Source organism: Thunnus thynnus, chromosome 13, assembly GCF_963924715.1.
Source record: "Thunnus thynnus chromosome 13, fThuThy2.1, whole genome shotgun sequence".
Classification (NCBI taxonomy): Eukaryota; Metazoa; Chordata; class Actinopteri; order Scombriformes; family Scombridae; genus Thunnus; species Thunnus thynnus.
Genome location: NC_089529.1, coordinates 31,899,290 through 31,918,914, shown reverse-complemented (window position 1 = coordinate 31,918,914; position 19,625 = coordinate 31,899,290). Strand labels below are relative to the sequence as shown.

The following is a 19,625-nucleotide window of genomic DNA, read 5'->3' as shown; positions in this document are numbered from 1 at the left end:
TCAGATTCACCTTCAGACCAAACTAACAACTTCCTCTGAGTGAGAACAGTGTTTTCTAACCCCAAACCCAGAACCAGCACCACACCCTTTGAAACGCTGCTGCAAACTTCACGTCTCTATTTCTACCTGTTTCCTGCACAGTGAGAGAAACGTCAGTTTGACTAAAAACTGGAGTCAAAGGGAAAGTAAACGTCAGTGACGTTAGTAGAGGAGGGAAGGGGAGCCATGACGGACTGAACTTCCTGTCTGCTGCCTCCAAGATCAGAGGAGGATCTCTCTGGCTGCTGGGTCTCTCTGAGCGTTGCCCCGGCATTAGGGAGACAATTATTGATCCCAACAATGGTGTCACATCAGATACACATGAGGTGATTGCTCAAAGAATTGAAAACTGACATTTGTAAACTCAACAGAAATGTGCTTAAGATTACATCCTGCAAATGACGATATACTTATTCTGTACGTACGATAGAACGTGATTACCTGGTTAGTCACCATCTGTTTGCATATAAAGCATGTTATATTGGGGGTTTGGGTGGATCACGGCGCCATTGGTTGAACCACTGTTTTATTATCATATCAGTAAAGGAACTGAATATTAATATTTCATTCTCAAACAAACTTTTTGATGTTTATTACAAAATGTGCAGTATAGAAAATATGTTTCAGGTGGTTTGTTCACCATCACAAATGTCAGTGTTCTCTGTTTTTACCCTTTTAAAAGTATAAGTGTGCTAATATCTGTTAGCTTTTAGTGACGGCACATCTAGACTAAACATCATGGTGTGAATCCAAAAGTTTCTTTCTGCTGCATCACTGTTCACACATTTCAGTCTGTTCACCATCTCTGACGTGTTTAGGAGGTAAATTTCAGTTTGAGGGTCATGTGAAACTTGTGAATGTCTTCCATGGAGTCTGTTGGCACCGTCTGCTCAACAACATGTCGGACATCTGTCTTTAAAGTCTGGTAGAACCGTTTCACCTCCTGCAGCTCAGACTGACGTCGCCTTTTCACGTCTGGACGTTCCTGCTGAGCCTCCTTCAGCATCTTCTCGTACTTTAACTCCACAGCTTTTATTTTCTCCTCCAGTTTCTTCTCATAGAAGTCTCGGAGCTCCGCCTCCCTCTTCTCCAGCATGTGGACCACCTGCAGGTATGTGGGGTTGGAGTAAAACTCTCCTACATTGTTTTCAACCATCTTCTCCACCTTCTCCAGCAGATCCAGGACCTGACCACGATCGTCAGCTTTGTCATTGTTGAGGACGTGATATCTGTTCTCCACCTTCGTCAGGATGGACCGCAGCTCGCCTCCCGCCTCCAGCAGCTGTCTCTCCACATCTGGTCCAGCTTGGTCGTCCTGGGTGAAGAGGATGATGGTGTACCTCCAGGCATCCTCCCCAAAGATCTCCTCCACCTGCCTCACGGCGTCTCGCTCCTCATCGGTAAAAGGCCCGACCTTGATGACCAGCAGGATGGCGTGGGGCCCCGGGGCCGACATGTTGATGCATTTAGAGATCTCTCTCTTCACCGTGTGCTCGGGTAACGAGGTGTCGAAGAGGCCGGGCGTGTCGACGATGGTCGCCTTCCTGCCGAACACCTCGCCGCTCTGCTTACAGCACTGTCTGGTCACTGCGGAGAGAAAACACATAAAGCCGCCAATCAGCAACATTCACATCCAATCAGGACAAAGCAGGAAATACAGTGCGTTTATTTCAGAGATCAGATATATATATATATGTATATATGTGTGTGTGTGTGTGTGTGTGTGTGTGTTACCTGAGGACTGACTGACTGCTGCACAGAAGGCGTCTCTTCCCAGTATGGTGTTTCCACTGGAGCTCTTTCCTGCTCCAGTCTTCCCAACAAGAACCAGCCTCAAGTCTGCAACAGAGAAACATCTGAGACTCTGACGTTGTGCAGCTGAACTGGTGAAATATTAATCAATATCGATAATTAACACAGTCAGAAGAAAACAAGCTGATGTTGTTCGGACATAAACATCAAACTAGATTTATTTTAACAACGTTATTGATGATTTTATTTGCTGCTAGTTTATTTAATAAAGGTTATAAATGGAACTCAAGTACAGTATTTTCTGTTTTATAGAACATTGAGTCCTCATGGTTCTCATGTTCAGCTGTAATAAAGTTGTTTCTGTGATCTGCAGGAAGTTGTTACATACGACTCTTCACTGGTACCAGTTTAAATAAATCACATTATTTTACTTTTGCATTTTTCAATTCCTGCAATTTTACTGCAAAAAACAGACATAAAACATCACAAACTGTATCGTACTTTATCAATCAATCAATCAGTTTTATTTATATAGCGCCAAATCATAACAGAAGTCATCAGGTCAAGACTGAACTCTTTAATTTATGATAAAAGCTGCTGAAGAATCAAACATTTCTGGCCTAAATAATCACTGTGAGATCCCGGAGGCAGAGATTTATCAGAGATAATCAAACATTATCTAGCACCGTCTCATCTCTTTTTAAGGCATTTAAATATGATCTCTCTGGCTGAAGTCAAGAAGAAGTGACTTGTTTCTCATGTGTAATAATCGGACTGGTTTCCAGGTGGAGATAATTTGTTTGTACGTTCAGACACAAGAAACATACGAGACAGTTTAATTTAAAGGTTTGAACACTGAAGATGATGACTGTCTGTCAGTTGACTGGTTTTATAAAGTCACAGCTCTACATGCAGATTTCCTCCCTCAGTCCTGCTTCTCACATCAGTGTTTTCTGTTTTTAGTATCTTTGAGTCTGTTGCAGTTGTTCCTCATATACTGACTACATATATATGTGGAGGGCATATATATATATATATATATATATATATATATATATATGCCCTCCACAGAGCCATAAACAATACAGATCCACCATGAAATGTTCAATCACTCTCAGAGATGTTGGAGAACAGATATGATGTCAAACAGATGTGTTTCAGACCTGGAGGTTTATCCATACTGCCTCTTCTTTTTCTCAGTGGATCTGTGCAGAGAGAGAACAAATGAACTCATCATTCAGACCACTGATGAACTCAAACATTGTAAATAACAACAGAATCATAACGAAGATAATCAAATCAATCAATAGCAGCAGAATTAGAATGGATATATTGGTGGTGTTGTGCAGCATGCCGGCTGCACTGAAACGAGATTAAAAACACAGATCAGAGGTTTAAATGTTCAAACCTGCAGCTGTCCTCACAAAACAAGCTGAATCAGGTCCTAACTGGCTGAATCAGGTCCTAACTGGCTGAATCAGGTCCTAACTGGTTGAATCAGGTCCTAACTGGCTGAATCAGGTCCTAACTGGCTGAATCAGGTCCTAACTGGCTGAATCTGGTCCTAACTGGCTGAATCAGCTCCTAACTGGCTGAATCAGGTCCTAACTGGCTGAATCAGGTCCTAACTGGCTGAATCAGGTCCTAACTGGCTGAATCTGGTCCTAACTGGCTGAATCAGCTCCTAACTGGCTGAATCAGGTCCTAACTGGCTGAATCAGGTCCTAACTGGCTGAATCAGGTCCTAACTGGTTGAATCAGCTCCTAACTGGCTGAATCAGGTCCTAACTGGCTGAATCAGGTCCTAACTGGCTGAATCAGGTCCTAACTGGCTGAATCTGGTCCTAACTGGCTGAATCAGCTCCTAACTGGCTGAATCAGGTCCTAACTGGCTGAATCAGGTCCTAACTGGCTGAATCAGGTCCTAACTGGCTGAATCAGGTCCTAACTGGCTGAATCTGGTCCTAACTGGCTGAATCAGCTCCTAACTGGCTGAATCAGGTCCTAACTGGCTGAATCAGGTCCTAACTGGCTGAATCAGGTCCTAACTGGTTGAATCAGCTCCTAACTGGCTGAATCAGGTCCTAACTGGCTGAATCAGGTCCTAACTGGTTGAATCAGGTCCTAACTGGCTGAATCAGCTCCTAACTGGCTGAATCAGCTCCTAACTGGCTGAATCAGGTCCTAACTGGCTGAATCAGGTCCTAACTGGCTGAATCAGCTCCTAACTGGCTGAATCAGGTCCTAACAGGCTGAATCAGCTCCTAACTGGCTGAATCAGGTCCTAACTGGCTGAATCAGGTCCTAACTGGCTGAATCAGGTCCTAACTGGCTGAATCAGCTCCTAACTGGCTGAATCAGGTCCTAACTGGCTGAATCAGGTCCTAACTGGCTGAATCAGGTCCTAACTGGCTGAATCAGCTCCTAACTGGCTGAATCAGGTCCTAACTGGCTGAATCAGGTCCTAACTGGTTGAATCAGGTCCTAACTGGCTGACAGAAGTCAGAGGAGGTTAGTGAACTGTAAAGAATATTTTGATGGTGGGTGAGTTAATGAGCATCCGATCAGTGTTCCAACATGTTAAACCAACAGCAGAGATGATGGTTGACGCAGCTCTCCACTAACAGGTGATTTGGAGCACTGATGACCTATTCTGTCACAATCATTCATCACATCATAAATGCTCTTCAGTGAAACATTCAATGACCTCCATCTGCAATAGATACTTCAATAAAGCTGATTTATTGATCAAATAGCAGCTATATATGTTTTATTTTATCTAGTTTTTACTTAACTCTATTTTATTGTTATTGTAGCTTATTACTTTTTTATAATTCTTATTTCTCGTGTGAATTAGTCTCAGATTGTTCTGTCTGACTATCAGCTTGTCCGTGGCCTGTATGAAAGGTGCTGTGCTGATAAAGTGTTTAGTCCTCAGACAGCGTCTGTCTACACACCGGCCTGAGACGGCTCATTAAAGACGGAACAGATCACAACAAACCCTTGTCAGACGACTAAAAACAGACAAAACAGTAACAGCAGAAAAGCAAAGACATTTACAGTATATTAAAAACCTTTATCTGCATCTAAAGAGGAATTTATAGTCACTACCAACATGTGACACATCAGGAAGACTGACAGCCTTGAGTTGTAAGTGTTGGATGAAGGCAGCACATCAAACAGTAACATTTATGTTTAACACTGTAAATGGTCCCAGTGGCGCCACAATGAGTTTTGAAGTGGGGGACATCCAGTTACACCCATATAACCAATAACCTCCTTCACTTTTCCAGCAGTTGGGGAAACAACAGTCGTGACTTTTGCTTCAGCATTTATTAACTGGTACACTGTAGTCTGTACTGAACATTTACTGCCAGACCGACAACTTCCTGTTCACATTTTCTCTCTCACACACGTTACGCACTGCCGTACGAAGAGTTTCCCAGGCAACGACTCAGAGGTTAACTCACGTACTGGACCAGTGCTGCACAGAGGCTCCCAAACAATAGTAATTTCTATGAACTTCCTGGTATGAATCAGTACATATTAATATGTGCAATACATTCAAATGTTTTTGCCTCTGCTCAACAACAGGGAGCAGGTACTCCAGCCTGCTCCCTGTTGTCACCATGTGTTTACACAGTAAGACTCGCTGTTTTTCATAACTACCTGCATACCTTACTATTGTGTAATTAAAGATATACTATGTATATTATTACATTACTGTTATGTTTGGCTGTTATGAGCTGCTGCAGTGCTGGACCAACATGGCTGCTAGGAGCTCATTTTCAAAAGTATAGACCCATCTCTCAACTCGTTCTATTCGAATTCATACAGTGACGTAGAAGACATGAGCATAATAAATCTCTGGAGTGAGGGTGAAGCTTGTCTGTCAAACACACAAGCATAAAAAATGATTTTATTTTATTTTATTGCAAATATAAATATGTACTGATTCATACGAGGAAGTTACACTTTAAAACCCAACTGTACCTACATTTGATTACCAGTTAGAACCAGTAAGTATTTTATATCAGTCAGGTTTATAAAGCTGCGCTGTGCATGAGCCTCATTTCCACTAAAACAGTGAGTCCTAATGAAGCAGCTCCACCAGTCTGTGCAATGAAACAAACTGGAAATAAAAAGTGCAGTTTAGGTTCTCCAACAGCGGAACAGCTGTGCGGCTCTTTATAGCATCCGCAATTCATCACGTGGACCTGTAAACCATCGTCATCGTCGTTTTCAGCCGATTTAATTAAAGTTAAAGTATAAACAGTATTTAGTTTGCTCTTGTTGACACTGAGTGGCAGCGGAGTGACTTTGCTCCACGTTTTCCACAAAAACATCAACATCTCACTTTGCGCTGCGTATTTGCGCGTCTCCCCCTGACAGTTCACACAACACCGAACAGAAAAACACATTTCAAGGTCATGAAAGCACCGAACTGTCCGTGTGCTGCTTGCTCTGGTCGTTGCAACAGGACCAGATGTTGTATTTGGTAGTTAGATTATTTACACTGGCAGCTGAACTGGCAGCCATACTTGGATTTAAAGACAGTATCGCTGTGAATATCTGGCCTGGACGTTACCACTTTATTACTATAACACCTGAAAGGGTCTCGCTGTCCCCCCTATTAGAGCGCCAGTGCATAGTCCCAATAAATACATAATAAGACAAGACTGCTTCCAACGTGCACGCAGAAAAAGTCTAAAGGTCTTGTGGTATATATGTCATGAATCATTTTCTCTCATTAAGTTCTGCATTTCCTGTTTTATTTTCTAACTCTCCTCTCGTTTCAGATCCACTTCCTGCCCTGGTGTGTTTCCCGCTCCTGTCCTCGTCATCATCGTCCCCTAACGTCCTCCGCCTGTGTCTCATTACCGTCACTCCCCTTGTGTGTTTAGTCTGTGTGACCCCTGCTTCCTGTGCCAGGTCGTCTTAGGTCTTAGTCGCAAGCGTTCCAGCATTTATCCTCTTTGTGATAGTCTCTAGTGGTTTTCTGTACCGAACCTGCTGTTAAAGACTCGTTTTTTGGAAGTACTGTTTGAGTCGTGCGTTTGGGTCTAGCTCTGGTGTACCAGACAACCTTGTCACTATGTGGAACAACTTTACTGTGAGACCAACACATTTCAGCTTTTGGCCTTCATCAGCGTCATCATGATGAGTTCATCTGGCCTCCTTGGTCTTAAGAGAAACTCTTTTTGCTTCTTCCCTTTTGTTATGTCTGGGAAGTGTTATGCTGATGATGTGTTATGATAACTTAACTATAGACGTAACAGAGAGAGACGAACTCCTCTCTTCCTGTCTTTACACCAAACCTACAGATCTGAACACACCTCGTCCCTCTGAAGAGGGAAGTCTACCTGGAAGACAACTCGCTGGACTGAAAAGAAAATGTGATGTTCCAGAGCAATACGATGATGTCATCCAAATTTAGAGAGAGAGAGAGAGAGAGAGAGAGAGATAACCAAGAAGATGTACAGGAAAAAAATGGATGCAGAGAGCAGAGATCTGCAAGATCAGCTTATTCTACGGCTTATTTACTGAACTATATTCACCTCTAAAAGTCAGAACATCATTTTAAAACACTGACATATTCTAAAGATCTACCCATGGTAACTTTAAGCAGGTGAAACATCCATAATTAGTCTTTATTAACGTAAAAGGTTGTGGTGTTGCAGACTGTCCTCTCTGTATGTGAATAGATCTTGTAGTGTTGTAGACCACTGTGTCTATTTTATGTTCATGTTATTCGCGTGTTATAAAGTCACGGTGCGGAGACAGATCACCTGGCTTGTCTCTGTCTATCGGTGGCTGTATGTTTCCTGACACATATGCTCGCATGGCTCAATAACAGTTTGTGATAACAGGATATATCAGCTGTCTGTGCTGAGAGTCTAGCTCAGCCTCTGAATGTAAGAGACAACACGAATCTTATGCTTATGGCCTCCAGATGGTTCGCAGCGGCCCTGAGTTCAGCTGTGGAGTCTGCAGAAACTGCACAGTTAATATGTGATGTGCTGCTGAAGTGGAGAAAGAGGACGAGAACAGGTTGGTCTGACTCTGACAGACTGACTGTCTCAGCAATGAAGGAGACACAAGACACAAATATAGTGACTGATGGATATCAGCCACATTCAGTCTTCTCTTTTATCACTTTTATAAAGAAATATCTTCAACAAACTTCAATACAAAGTTGTTACAGATTTAACTCTCCAGCAACAAAAAGCTAAAATACTTGATTTCCACTTGCTATCAGACAACTTTCCTGCTTTAACTCTTTCCCTTCATTTTGTTCTTTTTATTTAATTATTTTATCGGGTTATAACTCAAGTCTCTCTTCTATTTTTAGTCTATTTATTCTTATATTTGAGACTATTTAGTTATAATATATCTTTTAGCCTTTAAGTCTATTTGTTTCTTTTGCCTAATTTATCCATCTGTCGTATTCACAGATCGTCGTATTAATTAGATTTAAGAGATTTCTGTGTGAAACGATCCATGATGTCCACGTGCACGATAACTGAAAGTGAAAGTAACCGACGACAGAAAGAAAGAAAGAAAGAAAGAATAATTTGCCGCTTTAAACTTATTTAAGGCCTCTTAACTGTTGCTCAGTGAATATTAGTCAATAGTGAGTATTAATCAATAGAATCTATAATGATGTAATAATATAATCACAGTTTCAGTCAGTCTGTTGTAAAATATCAAACTGTCAGGTTGAACTTACCGACAGTTTGAGTCGCTGCCATCACTGCTGCCTTTACAGGACGCCTATTCCGTTTCCTAGGATGGCGAAGTCATGACCCACCATACTCTGCTCTGATTGGCTAGTACTGGTTTCCTTCGTAGGCTGGGCTGGTTGGGTTCAGGCATGAGGAGTGAGATTGGTTAGGGTAAGAATATCAAGGTAAGCCAATCAGAGGCAGAGTTGGGCGGGTCATGACTTCGCCATCCTAGGAAATAATATCGTTAAACGGTTCCTCGCCATCATATGAACACTGAGACCAGAACCCGTCAGCAGGTCAGACCGTTTTCTTTCTGTCTTTAAATGTCACATGTTGCTCTTCTTTCAGAGTTAAACATAATTACTCTGATGTACATTTCTTTACTTCCTCATTTAAAAGTTTGATATCAGTCATCACGAGCTAAATTATGTTCATTTGTCTTCACTGTAACACTTTTCACCTCATCAGTGAGAACAAGTTGTCAGTTTTAAAGGTTTACAGTTAATGTTCAGGCTTCATGTTGACTAAACTGTGATGAACTCATTTAGTTTGTTATGATAATTCAATCGGTTCCGTTCACACCGGAGAAACCGCCATTATGTTCCTGACAGACCGTCTTCTACCTACAGGCACCATTTACTGATTATATTATTATATTATTATATTATTATATTATTATATTATTAGGTCTCTTTTTTAAAACGGGACGTTTTCAGCTGAGATTGAATCGAGGATGTTGCAGAAAAACAGGAAGTTCTAAATGAGAAACATCAGAGACGCTGCAGCTTCTGTTGAGCTTCATAAACAACCTGAAGACTAAAATCAGTCGTTACAGACACTCAGTGCTGTAAGTTTGTCTGTAGGAACATTTAGAGACAGACACAGAGCTTCACTTAACAATATTAACTTTATTTAATATCTTTATTTAACTTGTACTGAGCAGGAGATGTATCGTGTGACATTCTCAGATTTTGAATATATTTTGCATTTTATTTTAATAATTAATCAAAGTTCCTGTCACATGGAGCAGAGCAGGTGGATCCGACTCAGGAGCATCAGGCTGGAGAGTCTGGTTTATTTCATTAAGCGTCGCTAATTTAAGTGAGAGTTTGCTCCATCACTGCGGTTTATATGAGTCCCAGCCCAGTAACCACGGTAACCATGGTAACTAACAGTCAAGCTTAATTCAGCTGTGTGTCAAAGAAGGTCGGACAGACGGAAACAGACGCTTCCATCAAGTGTCTTTTCACTCGTCTGTGTTCAGGAAACATGAAACAGAAGAACTGTGAGAGACTTTTATAAAAATACTTCAGTAAATCTCCGTTTTATTCGCGGTCACTCCTGTATTGGACTGATCCCTTTTATTTAAAAGCTCAGCGTTTATAATTTAAGAAATAAAAGTGTGCCAGCGTTATTTTGAAGTTATTTATTTATTCATTCACTCATTTTGTTCAAGCTGTGAAGACAAAAAGACAATTAAATAAAGTCTAAACCATGAATCCTTCTGCTGTGTTTAAATGTTTACAGTATTAACTGTAACGTCATTCACCGCTCTCTTCACCTGTTCTGCCGCCGGGAAAACAAGGAACTTGTCGCTGACAAAAGTCAGAACCTGCTGCTTCTAAAATGCTCACAATGTGTTTGAAACAGTCAATAAAGTTCAGTAACTCTGTATTCATGTAGGGTAATAAATATACACACGTCAGTTATCATAAACAACCTACTCTAACCTTTAGACCATCACTACCTGCCTACAGGTGTGCATTTAATCTGTCATCAGTTTTGTGCCGAGTCGTCTCCTTCACCTTGTTAACTGTAGTTTATATTCTTCATATAGTTTCATCAGCAGGTTTGTTCTGTTCGCTCTAGTTTTCTCTTCTTTATGCGACACAGTTTCATCTTTTCTACAATCGACTGTTCTGGGTTGTTTGTTGTGACCACGAATAAAATGGAGATTTACTGAAGTATTTTTATAAAAGTCCCTCACAGTTCTTCTGTTTCATGTTTCCTGAACACAGACGAGTGAAAAGACACTTGATGGAACACTACACAACTAACCAACATACACAAAACTGTCTAATATTCACGAATATAACTTAAATACACAAGCACATTATAAGCTGCAGCCTCTCCTATCAGTAATAAACAGGAAACCAAAAATACAGAGTCCATGTAATAGTAATAAAATTGGACACAACAACAGTTTAATACTTTCTGCCGTTTCTTTCAGGCATTTCCCAGAAACACCATCGAGCCTTTCTAACCTCTCCGTTGTGTCTGCAGGTTCTCTGGTGTTTAGACATGGATCCACATCTGACCATCGTGCTGCTGGGACACTCTGGAGTCGGTAAAAGTGCTTCAGGAAACACCATCTTAGGACAAGGAACGTTTGAGTCAAGACGGGCCTTCACATCAGTGACAAAACAGATCTCTGAGCAGACAGGAAGTGTGTTTGGGAATCAGATCTCAGTGATCGACACTCCAGGAATATTAGGCTCAGAGAAGGAGGAGGAGATCAGGACCTGCTGTCAGAACCTCCTGCGGTCCTCCAGACGTAAACTCTTCCTGGTTGTGGTGAAGATCGATCGGTTCACCGTCGAGCAGAAGAAGGCTGTGGAGGCAGCGGTCAGAGCTGTCGGAGACGATGGGTTGACAGACAGTTATATGCTTTTCACAAATGGAGATAAATTAAACATGTCACTGGAGGATTTTCTCAACGAGGATCCAGAAAGTCCACTTCCAGGACTTGTTCGGAAGTTTGCAGGAACTCATGTGTTCAACAATAAAAATGGAGGACAGGAACAAGTCAGAGAGCTGCTGCTGAAGAGAGATGGTCTTCAGGACGGTGAGTAATGATTCACACTCGTTAGTCTCATCAGGTGATGCTGCCAGAGGCTTTAATGAGTCCATCAGTCCATCAGTTCATCAGTTCATCTAACAGTTCTGCTGTGAAGTGAGTTAAATACAGAGTGATGCTGTCTGAGAAACACCAGAGAGTCTCAAACTGAACACATGAGCCTCACTGATCAGCTCCTCTCATATCAATACTCCTCTCTGCTCCACCTGCTGGAGAAAAAGACGGTTCAAAGGTTCTGCAACAGCAGAGCAGCTTCATTACACCTTTACAGCATCAATAGTTCATCACCTGGAAACCGTCACTGATCAACACAAAGATCATCAATCATTAGCTATTAGCAGAATGACTGATGAACTTTGTGATTGATGATATCAGAACATCCACATTTTTCATAATTTTTATGCTTCTCTGTGTTCTTTCTTTCAGTTGTTCGTCCCAGACTTTACGGCGTGGTCAGGAGGATCGTTCTGCTGGGTCTACCCGGAGACGGGAAGAGTTTATCAGGAAACACCATCCTGGGGTCAAATCAGTTTATATCAGGCTGTAGCTTTGATCCAATCACTACAGAGAGTGTCTCTGAGTCAGCAGAGGTGGAGGGTTGGCAGATCACTGTGGTCGACACTCCTGGGTTCACTGGAAGAGTTCTGACTCCCAGAAAGCTGTACGATGAGATCATGAAGGCAATAGATGTGGCCAGTCAGGAACCACACGCCTTCATCATTGTGGTCAAACAGGGCAGAGTCTCTGATGCACATGTCATACTGTTTAAGATGCTGCCAAAACTATTCGGCAGTGATGCTTCTAAGTACACCATAGTGCTGTTCACTCATGGAGATCAGTTAGGAGGTCAGCCCATTGATAATCTGATTCAGGCCAACAGAGATGTGTCTAAACTGGTCTCCATGTGTAATGGTAGGTACTGTGTGTTTGACAACACAAAGAGAGGAAACAGACAGCAGGTTAAAGACCTGCTGAATAAAATAGATGAGATGATCACAGCTAGTGCGACAGGGCCCTACAACACTGACAGGTTCTACAAGGTTCAGACGCTTCCAGTGAAAGTTTCCATAAAATGGGATGAATTCCTGGAATGGTTCAAACAGAAGCTCCAGGAAATGGATACAAATCGCAGTAGAACCAGGTATACCAGACTAAGTGAAGAACATGAGGGCAGTGATGGAGAGGCTGTAGAGCTCCAGGTTCAATGAATTATGTATCATAATCTGGACTCAACTCTTGGACTCGACCCATCTCTAACCTCCCTTCCTGTCAGAAACACTGTTCATAAATTCACACCTTTGACTGAAATACAATGATTTATTACATCAGTCCTCACTGATCTTTACTTAAACATGTAAATTCCTCTCAGATCACATCGACTTTCTCTCATTTTAAACAACTTTTGGATACTTTCAGGTAATAATTGATATGTTGCTTTGTACATAGTTTGAACTGTTTCAAAGTCGACCAAATGTTACAATTAGTTTGAATATTTACAAGTTATTGTATACATGTATGAATGAATATGAATTTTTGCAGCTCCATGTGAATTTTATTGTTCAGTTTTATGTATTTTATATACTGTAATATGTGGTGTTAGTTCATACTATACTTGTCTCTATACAAATAAACATTCAATTAATGAAATACAAGTGATGCTTATTTTTAAGCTTTTAGTTAAAATGAAGCTTGAAGTTGAAGTTTCCTCCATCAGCTGATCATCAGCTGATCAGCTGCCTCACATACTGCAGGTCTGATGAAAACAAACCAGAGAGGTGATGATCTACATCCTCAGCAGCACCTTTCACCTGAAAACACAACAAAAACATCCTGACACTCAGATTTTATTCATATTTCACTGCACAGACTGTTGTTGTGGAACTGTGGCAACTGAAACATCTGTTCTGTATGTTTATATGTGCAACATGTTCTAACCACAAGCTTTAGAAAACATTTCAAATTCATCATCATCCGTCTGATCTTCCTCCATATGCTCAAAAACTTTATTTCCCAAAAAAACGTTGAACTTGTCCTGAGAGTGAAGGATGTGAATATTTCTCAGCCAGCAGCTGTAATGTTTGCTTTCCTCCAGCAGGCGGCGCTGCTGCATCATTACAGAGATGAACTGATGGTGTTATTGACATTAGTTACATATTCTAGTAGTGTGATGGACAAATTAAACTACTACTACTAGTATTACTACTACTAAATACTACTACTACTACTATTACTACTACTAAATACTACTACTACTAGTATTACTACTACTAAATACTACTACTAACTGATGGTGTTATTGACATTAGTTACATATTCTAGTAGTGTGATGGACAAATTAAACTACTACTACTAGTATTACTACTACTAAATACTACTACTACTAACTGATGGTGTTATTGACATTAGTTACATATTCTAGTAGTGTGTTGGACAAATTAAACTACTACTACTAGTATTACTACTACTAAATACTACTACTAACTGATGGTGTTATTGACATTAGTTACATATTCTAGTAGTGTGTTGGACAAATTAAACTACTACTACTAGTATTACTACTACTAAATACTACTACTAACTGATGGTGTTATTGACATTAGTTACATATTTCAGTAGTGTGTTGGACAAATTAAACTACTACTACTAGTATTACTACTACTAAATACTACTACTAACTGATGGTGTTATTGACATTAGTTACATATTCTAGTAGTGTGATGGACAAATTAAACTACTACTACTAGTATTACTACTACTAAATACTACTACTAACTGATGGTGTTATTGACATTAGTTACATATTCTAGTAGTTTGTTGGACAAATTAAAGACCAAAACAAGACTGTTTACAGATTCCCTCCAGACATGTTGTAAGATGTATATAAAGTACTCTTACTACTACTAAATACTACTACTAGTAGTAGTACTACTACTAAATACTACTACTAACTGATGGTGTTATTGACATTAGTTACATATTCTAGTAGTGTGTTGGACAAATTAAACTACTACTACTATTACTACTACTAAATACTACTACTACTACTAGTACTACTACTAAATACTACTACTAACTGATGGTGTTATTGACATTAGTTACATATTCTAGTTTGTTGGACAAATTAAAGACCAAAACAAGACTGTTTACAGATTCCCTCCAGACATGTTGTAAGATGTATATAAAGTACTCTTACTACTACTAAATACTACTACTACTACTATTACTACTACTAAATACTACTACTACTACTATTACTACTACTAAATACTACTACTCTTACTACTACTATTACTATTACTACTACTAAATACTACTACTACTACTCTTACTACTACTACCTTCAGATATCGTCTCCTGCTGGACTCCAGATGTCTCCTCCGTCACTGTAAACTTCATCTCAGTGTTTTTGTTCTGCAGGCTTCAAGTTTCCACATCACGCTGGTGTCGGCTGAATACCGGACCGTGATTGGCTCCAGGCCAGTCGTGATGGTGTAACAGATGCAGAGACATACGGAAACAGTGTCGACAGCTTCCTAAACATCAGACTTTACATCAATAGAAAAGCTTTAATATCTTTGTTGGGACTCTGATCTCTTTTGTTTGGCTTGAACCTCCAGCAGATGCAACTCTCAGGATGCTTTGCATCTGACCCTCTAACATCTATTACTGCTTTTTTTTTTTATATTATTAACTATTTTTCAAAGCCTTCTGACTACAAAGTTAACTGGAACAAGTCAGAAACGCTCCATCCGACTTCTAAAACTCAAACTTTTATCTTTATGCATTTAGTTTGCGACATATCGCCTGATGGTCCCTCCCACCATGCTGTCTGCCATCTTTATCCATCAGAGGCAGTCTCACCTCGTCCTCTCTCATCTGCAGGACATATGGAAAAAGGTGGAAGGGTCCATAACATCATCTTAACTCGGAGTCAGGCTTATGGCTTAATCTGAAGTTATGGATAAATGAAGGGATTTAAACATTTGATCTGTTTAAGGACAATTTACTGAAATCTTTCAAAGAGTTAATCCAGCAGTTTGGTTTCCCTCCTTCCAGTATCTGGCAGCACTTAGAACTGAAGTGTTGTCTGCTGTGCTGAGCTCTTCAAGAGCAACAATCTAAACTGCTCTCTGATAGCATCAGAATATTTGGACCGGCTCATTATACCTCTCGGTTCTCCTCCAAGACGTTCTGCCAGGCTACTAAACTGCCAACAGACTGTCTGGGAGAAAGATTTAAACCTGTTGTTCAGTGAGTTAGGATGGAACAGGATATCCCAAAATCAAAGGAAGCTGTCAAGGGACATAAAACTCACTCAACTTAAAATCCTCAATCACTTCTATTGGACACCATGTAGACGCCATCGATCAGGCCTTCAGAGGGTACGTAACTGAACGGGCTCTGGCAAGACTTTAGGGAACAAAGTCCACTACTGTATAAAGGAGATTATTAGCAATGACTGAATTCTCTGCCAGGTTATTGTGTGCTGGTGACCAGTCAGCTGTGAAAGACTGGAAATGCAGAACTGATCCAGACAGACAGAAGCTCCATCTTGGTTGGTGGTTCAGAGAAGATGAGAAGGCAGCTTCACTTTACTATATTACTGTCTGTTACCTTTTATTTATATTATATTATATTAGTTATTGTTCTTCAGAACTGTACAGTGCTGAGCGTTCTTTAAACTTTAAACCATTAAAAAGAGGACAGTGTTGGAGCAGCCTTTGGAGGACGATCTGTTTCAGACCTGAACCAGTTAGACCTGCAGAGTCTTACTGGTTCATCACTGGTCAGAGAGATAATTGTGGAGTCAGACTTTTACAGGAAGCCTCAGCGCAGGTTTCTATCAGCTCCTACGTCTTTCTTCTAGTTGAAACTAGAGCAGCTTCAGTCTGGAGAAGCTGCAGCTGGTCCAGATGCTTTTCTGGTTTTCCTGTGAGCAGCGTTACAGTCGTCTAGCCGACTGGAAACGAAAGCATGGACGAGTTCTTCAGCGTCCTCCTGAGATAAAAAGCTCCTTACCTTCACCATATTTCTTAAATGATAAAATCTGGTTTTAATTATGCTGCTAATGCGTCTCTGGAAAGTAAGGTCAGCGTCCAACAGCATGACGCCGAGCTTTCTGACCTGTGTGACGCTTTCCAGAGACGGAAGGTTTCCTGTCTGTTTGATAACCGGGATTTCCGTCTCGTCCTTGTTGTCCTGCTGGACTCACAGTGAGATGTGCTGCTGATGCTGGTTGTAAAACATGATTATAACTGCAGTCAGTTGTGTTAAAACTGATAAATCCAGTAAAGTTTTGTGAAGTTTGTCAGATGTTTGTGTCTGTGAAGCTGCAGTTTGCTCTGAACAACATTTCAGTTCTATAATTAGACCCTTAAACACACGTTTACATCTGCTGCCTGTTTACAGAGTTTCTGACTGCAGCTCTGCGAACAAACAGCTGCAAGTCTATTAAAATGCTGAACAAAGGTTATAAAAGCAAACGGACACATTCAGACTCATTAGAGACTGTTGACGTCATCATGCTGCAGTTAGTTTGATGCACATTTACGTTGTTGTGTTACTTCCTGGTCAACAGTCAGGCCTCTTATGATGAGTTATAAAAGAGTAATTAATAAGGTCGCAGCACTGTCATGTTCTTATGTAACCAGCTGCTGGAAGTGTAAGGAGCCCTTTAGTAAATCCTCACTTGGACAGACGACGTTTTCTGTTCAACATGTGGAACTCTTTGTGTTGCTTTGCTGTACTTCGTTGTTGAGTTTCATGTCGTAATGTTTGTATGTGTATCGTTGAGTTTTATGTGTTTTAAAAGCCCGTCGAGGGCGTTTCACACTAGCTCAGGTTGTAAATGCTGTGGTAAGCGGGCTAGCTAGCTAGCTAGATAGATGGCTAGTTAGATAGATAGATAGATAGATAGATAGATAGATAGATAGATAGATAGATAGATAGATTGATTGATTGATTGATTGATTTCAGCTCTCCAGACCATCCAACCGGTTTCAGACATGTTTGAAAGAGAAAACTTAATCCTTCAGTTCATCTGAAACATTTAAAATCACCTAATCTGGAGATGCTTTGCAGAGTCGGTGAGGACGCATGTGGTGATGATGAAACGAGATGTGTCACCATGGCAACAGCTGGTTACTGATGTTCAGTCTGTTAAACCAACATTTACAGACAAAACCTCATTGCTCTCTGTTTATCTGGGTGGGCCCCAGTGTCCTCTGGGTAATGTAGTTTTTAAACAGTGGTAGGCTACATGAGAAAAAAGCAAAATAAAGTGTTGTAGTTTGTCTGGAACGTTTAACACTAATAGTTTATAGATACTTTTATAGATATTAGAGGGAGAACAGGAGACGATGGAGATATGCAACATAGAAGCCTTTACATGCCGCCGGATACCTCTCTCATTCATGTAGCCTAAATATGAAGCCTCAGCCCGCAGCCAGTTAGCTTAGCTTAGCATAAAGACTGGAAACAGGGGGGGAAACAGCTAGCCTGGCTCTATCCAAAGGTCACAAAATCCACCTACCAGCATCAAACGCACAAACTAACACTTTAGATCTTGTTTGTTTAATTCATACCATAAACAAAGTGTAAAAATGAATTCATGAAGGAACATTTTGTTACCTCATCTACTGCTCTGGTGCTGTCTTCGCTCCATCACACCAGTATCTGCCATCTGCCTTCGGTGTTGTAGAGTCACAGTTCAACTCTTATACTCTTAATCGTTTAACTTTTAAATTCCACATTGAAAACTTAGTAAAGAAACTGAAGCTCAAGATAGGTTTTTATTTTAGAAACAGATGCACGCGCCAGGCCAATGCTTGCATTGGCTGATACTGTGCACCACAGGCTGCAAAGCTCTCACTTACCATTGCACCAGATTCAACCTCAGTAACCTTATTGCACCATAGAGAAATTATATAGTGCTTTCCTACTCAAAACACTGCAAGCCACATTTATCCATCCTCACACACACCGATAGCGGCGAGCTACCACACAGAGTGCTGTGCTGTGACGCACGTTTCCTTATTTAAACTCTGGTGTTCCCCAGAGATAAAGCTGAACTACTGACACAAGCAAAGTGCTCCAAAGAGACTCTCCATAACCTGTTGTTCCCCTTCTCCTTTCCACAAAGTTAGGTTGTAAAAAAATAGGCAATAAATGAAACGTGAACCTTTGAAGTTCTTCTACATGTTACACGCTGTGCTGTCTGTGTGTTATGGATGTATAAATAGGTAGAGGTCTGTCTGCAAAGAGGCGATGAGTAAAGTTCGAATACAAATACAAATAATTTTGCAGCCTTAACAAATACAGATACAAATACAAATACTGGGCTCTCTGCACATCCCTAGTCTCTACCTCCTGATCCACAAACACCCCAATAAACGCTCCTCTGATCTGATGCTCCTGTTGACAGATGAGTTTAACAAAAACAGAGAGGCGATCCAAAAAGAGATATCTGAGGTGGGAAAGACTTGAAGAACCGCAGACCTCATGAAATACAACACAGAGTATCAAACAAGAAAAGATCAGGAGGTTCCAGAGAGGTGCAACAGATTATAAGAAGGGCAGAGTGTACAACTGGAGAAAGAAAATGCCCAGGAGTACAGTCGGAGGTCCACCAGCAAGAACAAGACACGCTGCAGCCCAGGTCTCACAAGATGCTTTAGAGTACTGAGAAAATCTGCCCTACCAGACCAAAAGAAGGAGAGAAGGGGGACGTGGACCAGAATGAGACAGAGGAAAAGGAGGACATGAAAGCATAGAAACCAGGAACCCAGATACAGATGGAGTAAAACCAGATACGAGCCATGATCAACATCTCTGGCAAACCCCTATCTGAGCAGAGTGTCCTAGTACTCTCCAAAGGATTATCTTTATCTACCTACTCTGCAAGGGAATTTGATACAAAGATTGACCTGTTCTGCTTTTATAGGATTTTACAGCTCAAGGCGTGTTACAAGCTGAATCCTACAGCATCTACAGACTCAGTAGATTCGGGTCAGTCCGCTCCCTCTGACCTTAGACCGCAGTTTAAACCATCAGTCCGCAACCTCTGACCTTAGACCACAGTTTAAACCATCAGTCCGCTCCCTCTAACCTTAGACCGCAGTTTAAACCATCAGTCCGCTCCCTCTGACCTTAGACCGCAGTTTAAACCATCAGTCCGCTCCCTCTAACCTTAGACCGCAGTTTAAACCATCAGTCCGCTCCCTCTGACCTTAGACCGCAGTTTAAACCAT

At 41.0% G+C, this 19,625-nt stretch overlaps 2 protein-coding genes across 2 annotated transcripts; one reads left to right on the top strand and one right to left on the bottom strand.

Annotated features, from left to right (window-relative positions):
* Positions 1–616: 616 nt before the first annotated feature.
* On the bottom strand, positions 617–8,570 carry LOC137196224 (GTPase IMAP family member 7-like). The gene is made up of 4 exons (XM_067609085.1): positions 8,522–8,570; positions 2,955–2,996; positions 1,774–1,878; positions 617–1,626 (listed from the first exon to the last, which is right to left on the bottom strand). Exons 1-4 carry the CDS (start codon positions 8,541–8,543, stop codon positions 854–856), a joined length of 942 nt encoding a protein of 313 aa, XP_067465186.1. The 5' UTR covers positions 8,544–8,570; the 3' UTR covers positions 617–853.
* Positions 8,571–8,694: 124 nt separating this feature from the next.
* LOC137196223 (GTPase IMAP family member 2-like) lies at positions 8,695–13,073 on the top strand. The gene is made up of 3 exons (XM_067609084.1): positions 8,695–8,815; positions 10,803–11,364; positions 11,803–13,073. The coding sequence occupies exons 1-3, from the start codon at positions 8,786–8,788 to the stop codon at positions 12,582–12,584; spliced, it is 1,374 nt and encodes a 457-aa protein (XP_067465185.1). The 5' UTR covers positions 8,695–8,785; the 3' UTR covers positions 12,585–13,073.
* Positions 13,074–19,625: the final 6,552 nt, after the last annotated feature.

Bases quoted from the DNA above. Each gene is read 5' to 3' on its own strand.
- LOC137196223 (XM_067609084.1), top strand. From the start codon at position 8,786: ATGAACACTGAGACCAGAACCCGTCAGCAG. The intron at 8,816-10,802 runs GTCAGACCGTTT...TTGTGTCTGCAG, and splicing joins AGACCAGAACCCGTCAGCAG to GTTCTCTGGTGTTTAGACAT. The intron at 11,365-11,802 runs GTGAGTAATGAT...TCTTTCTTTCAG, and splicing joins GAGAGATGGTCTTCAGGACG to TTGTTCGTCCCAGACTTTAC.
- LOC137196224 (XM_067609085.1), bottom strand. From the start codon at position 8,543: ATGGCAGCGACTCAAACTGTCG. The intron at 1,879-2,954 runs GTCTGAAACACA...TCTCTGTTGCAG, and splicing joins CAGTATGGATAAACCTCCAG to ACTTGAGGCTGGTTCTTGTT. The intron at 1,627-1,773 runs GTAACACACACA...TTCTCTCCGCAG, and splicing joins AGCAGTCAGTCAGTCCTCAG to TGACCAGACAGTGCTGTAAG.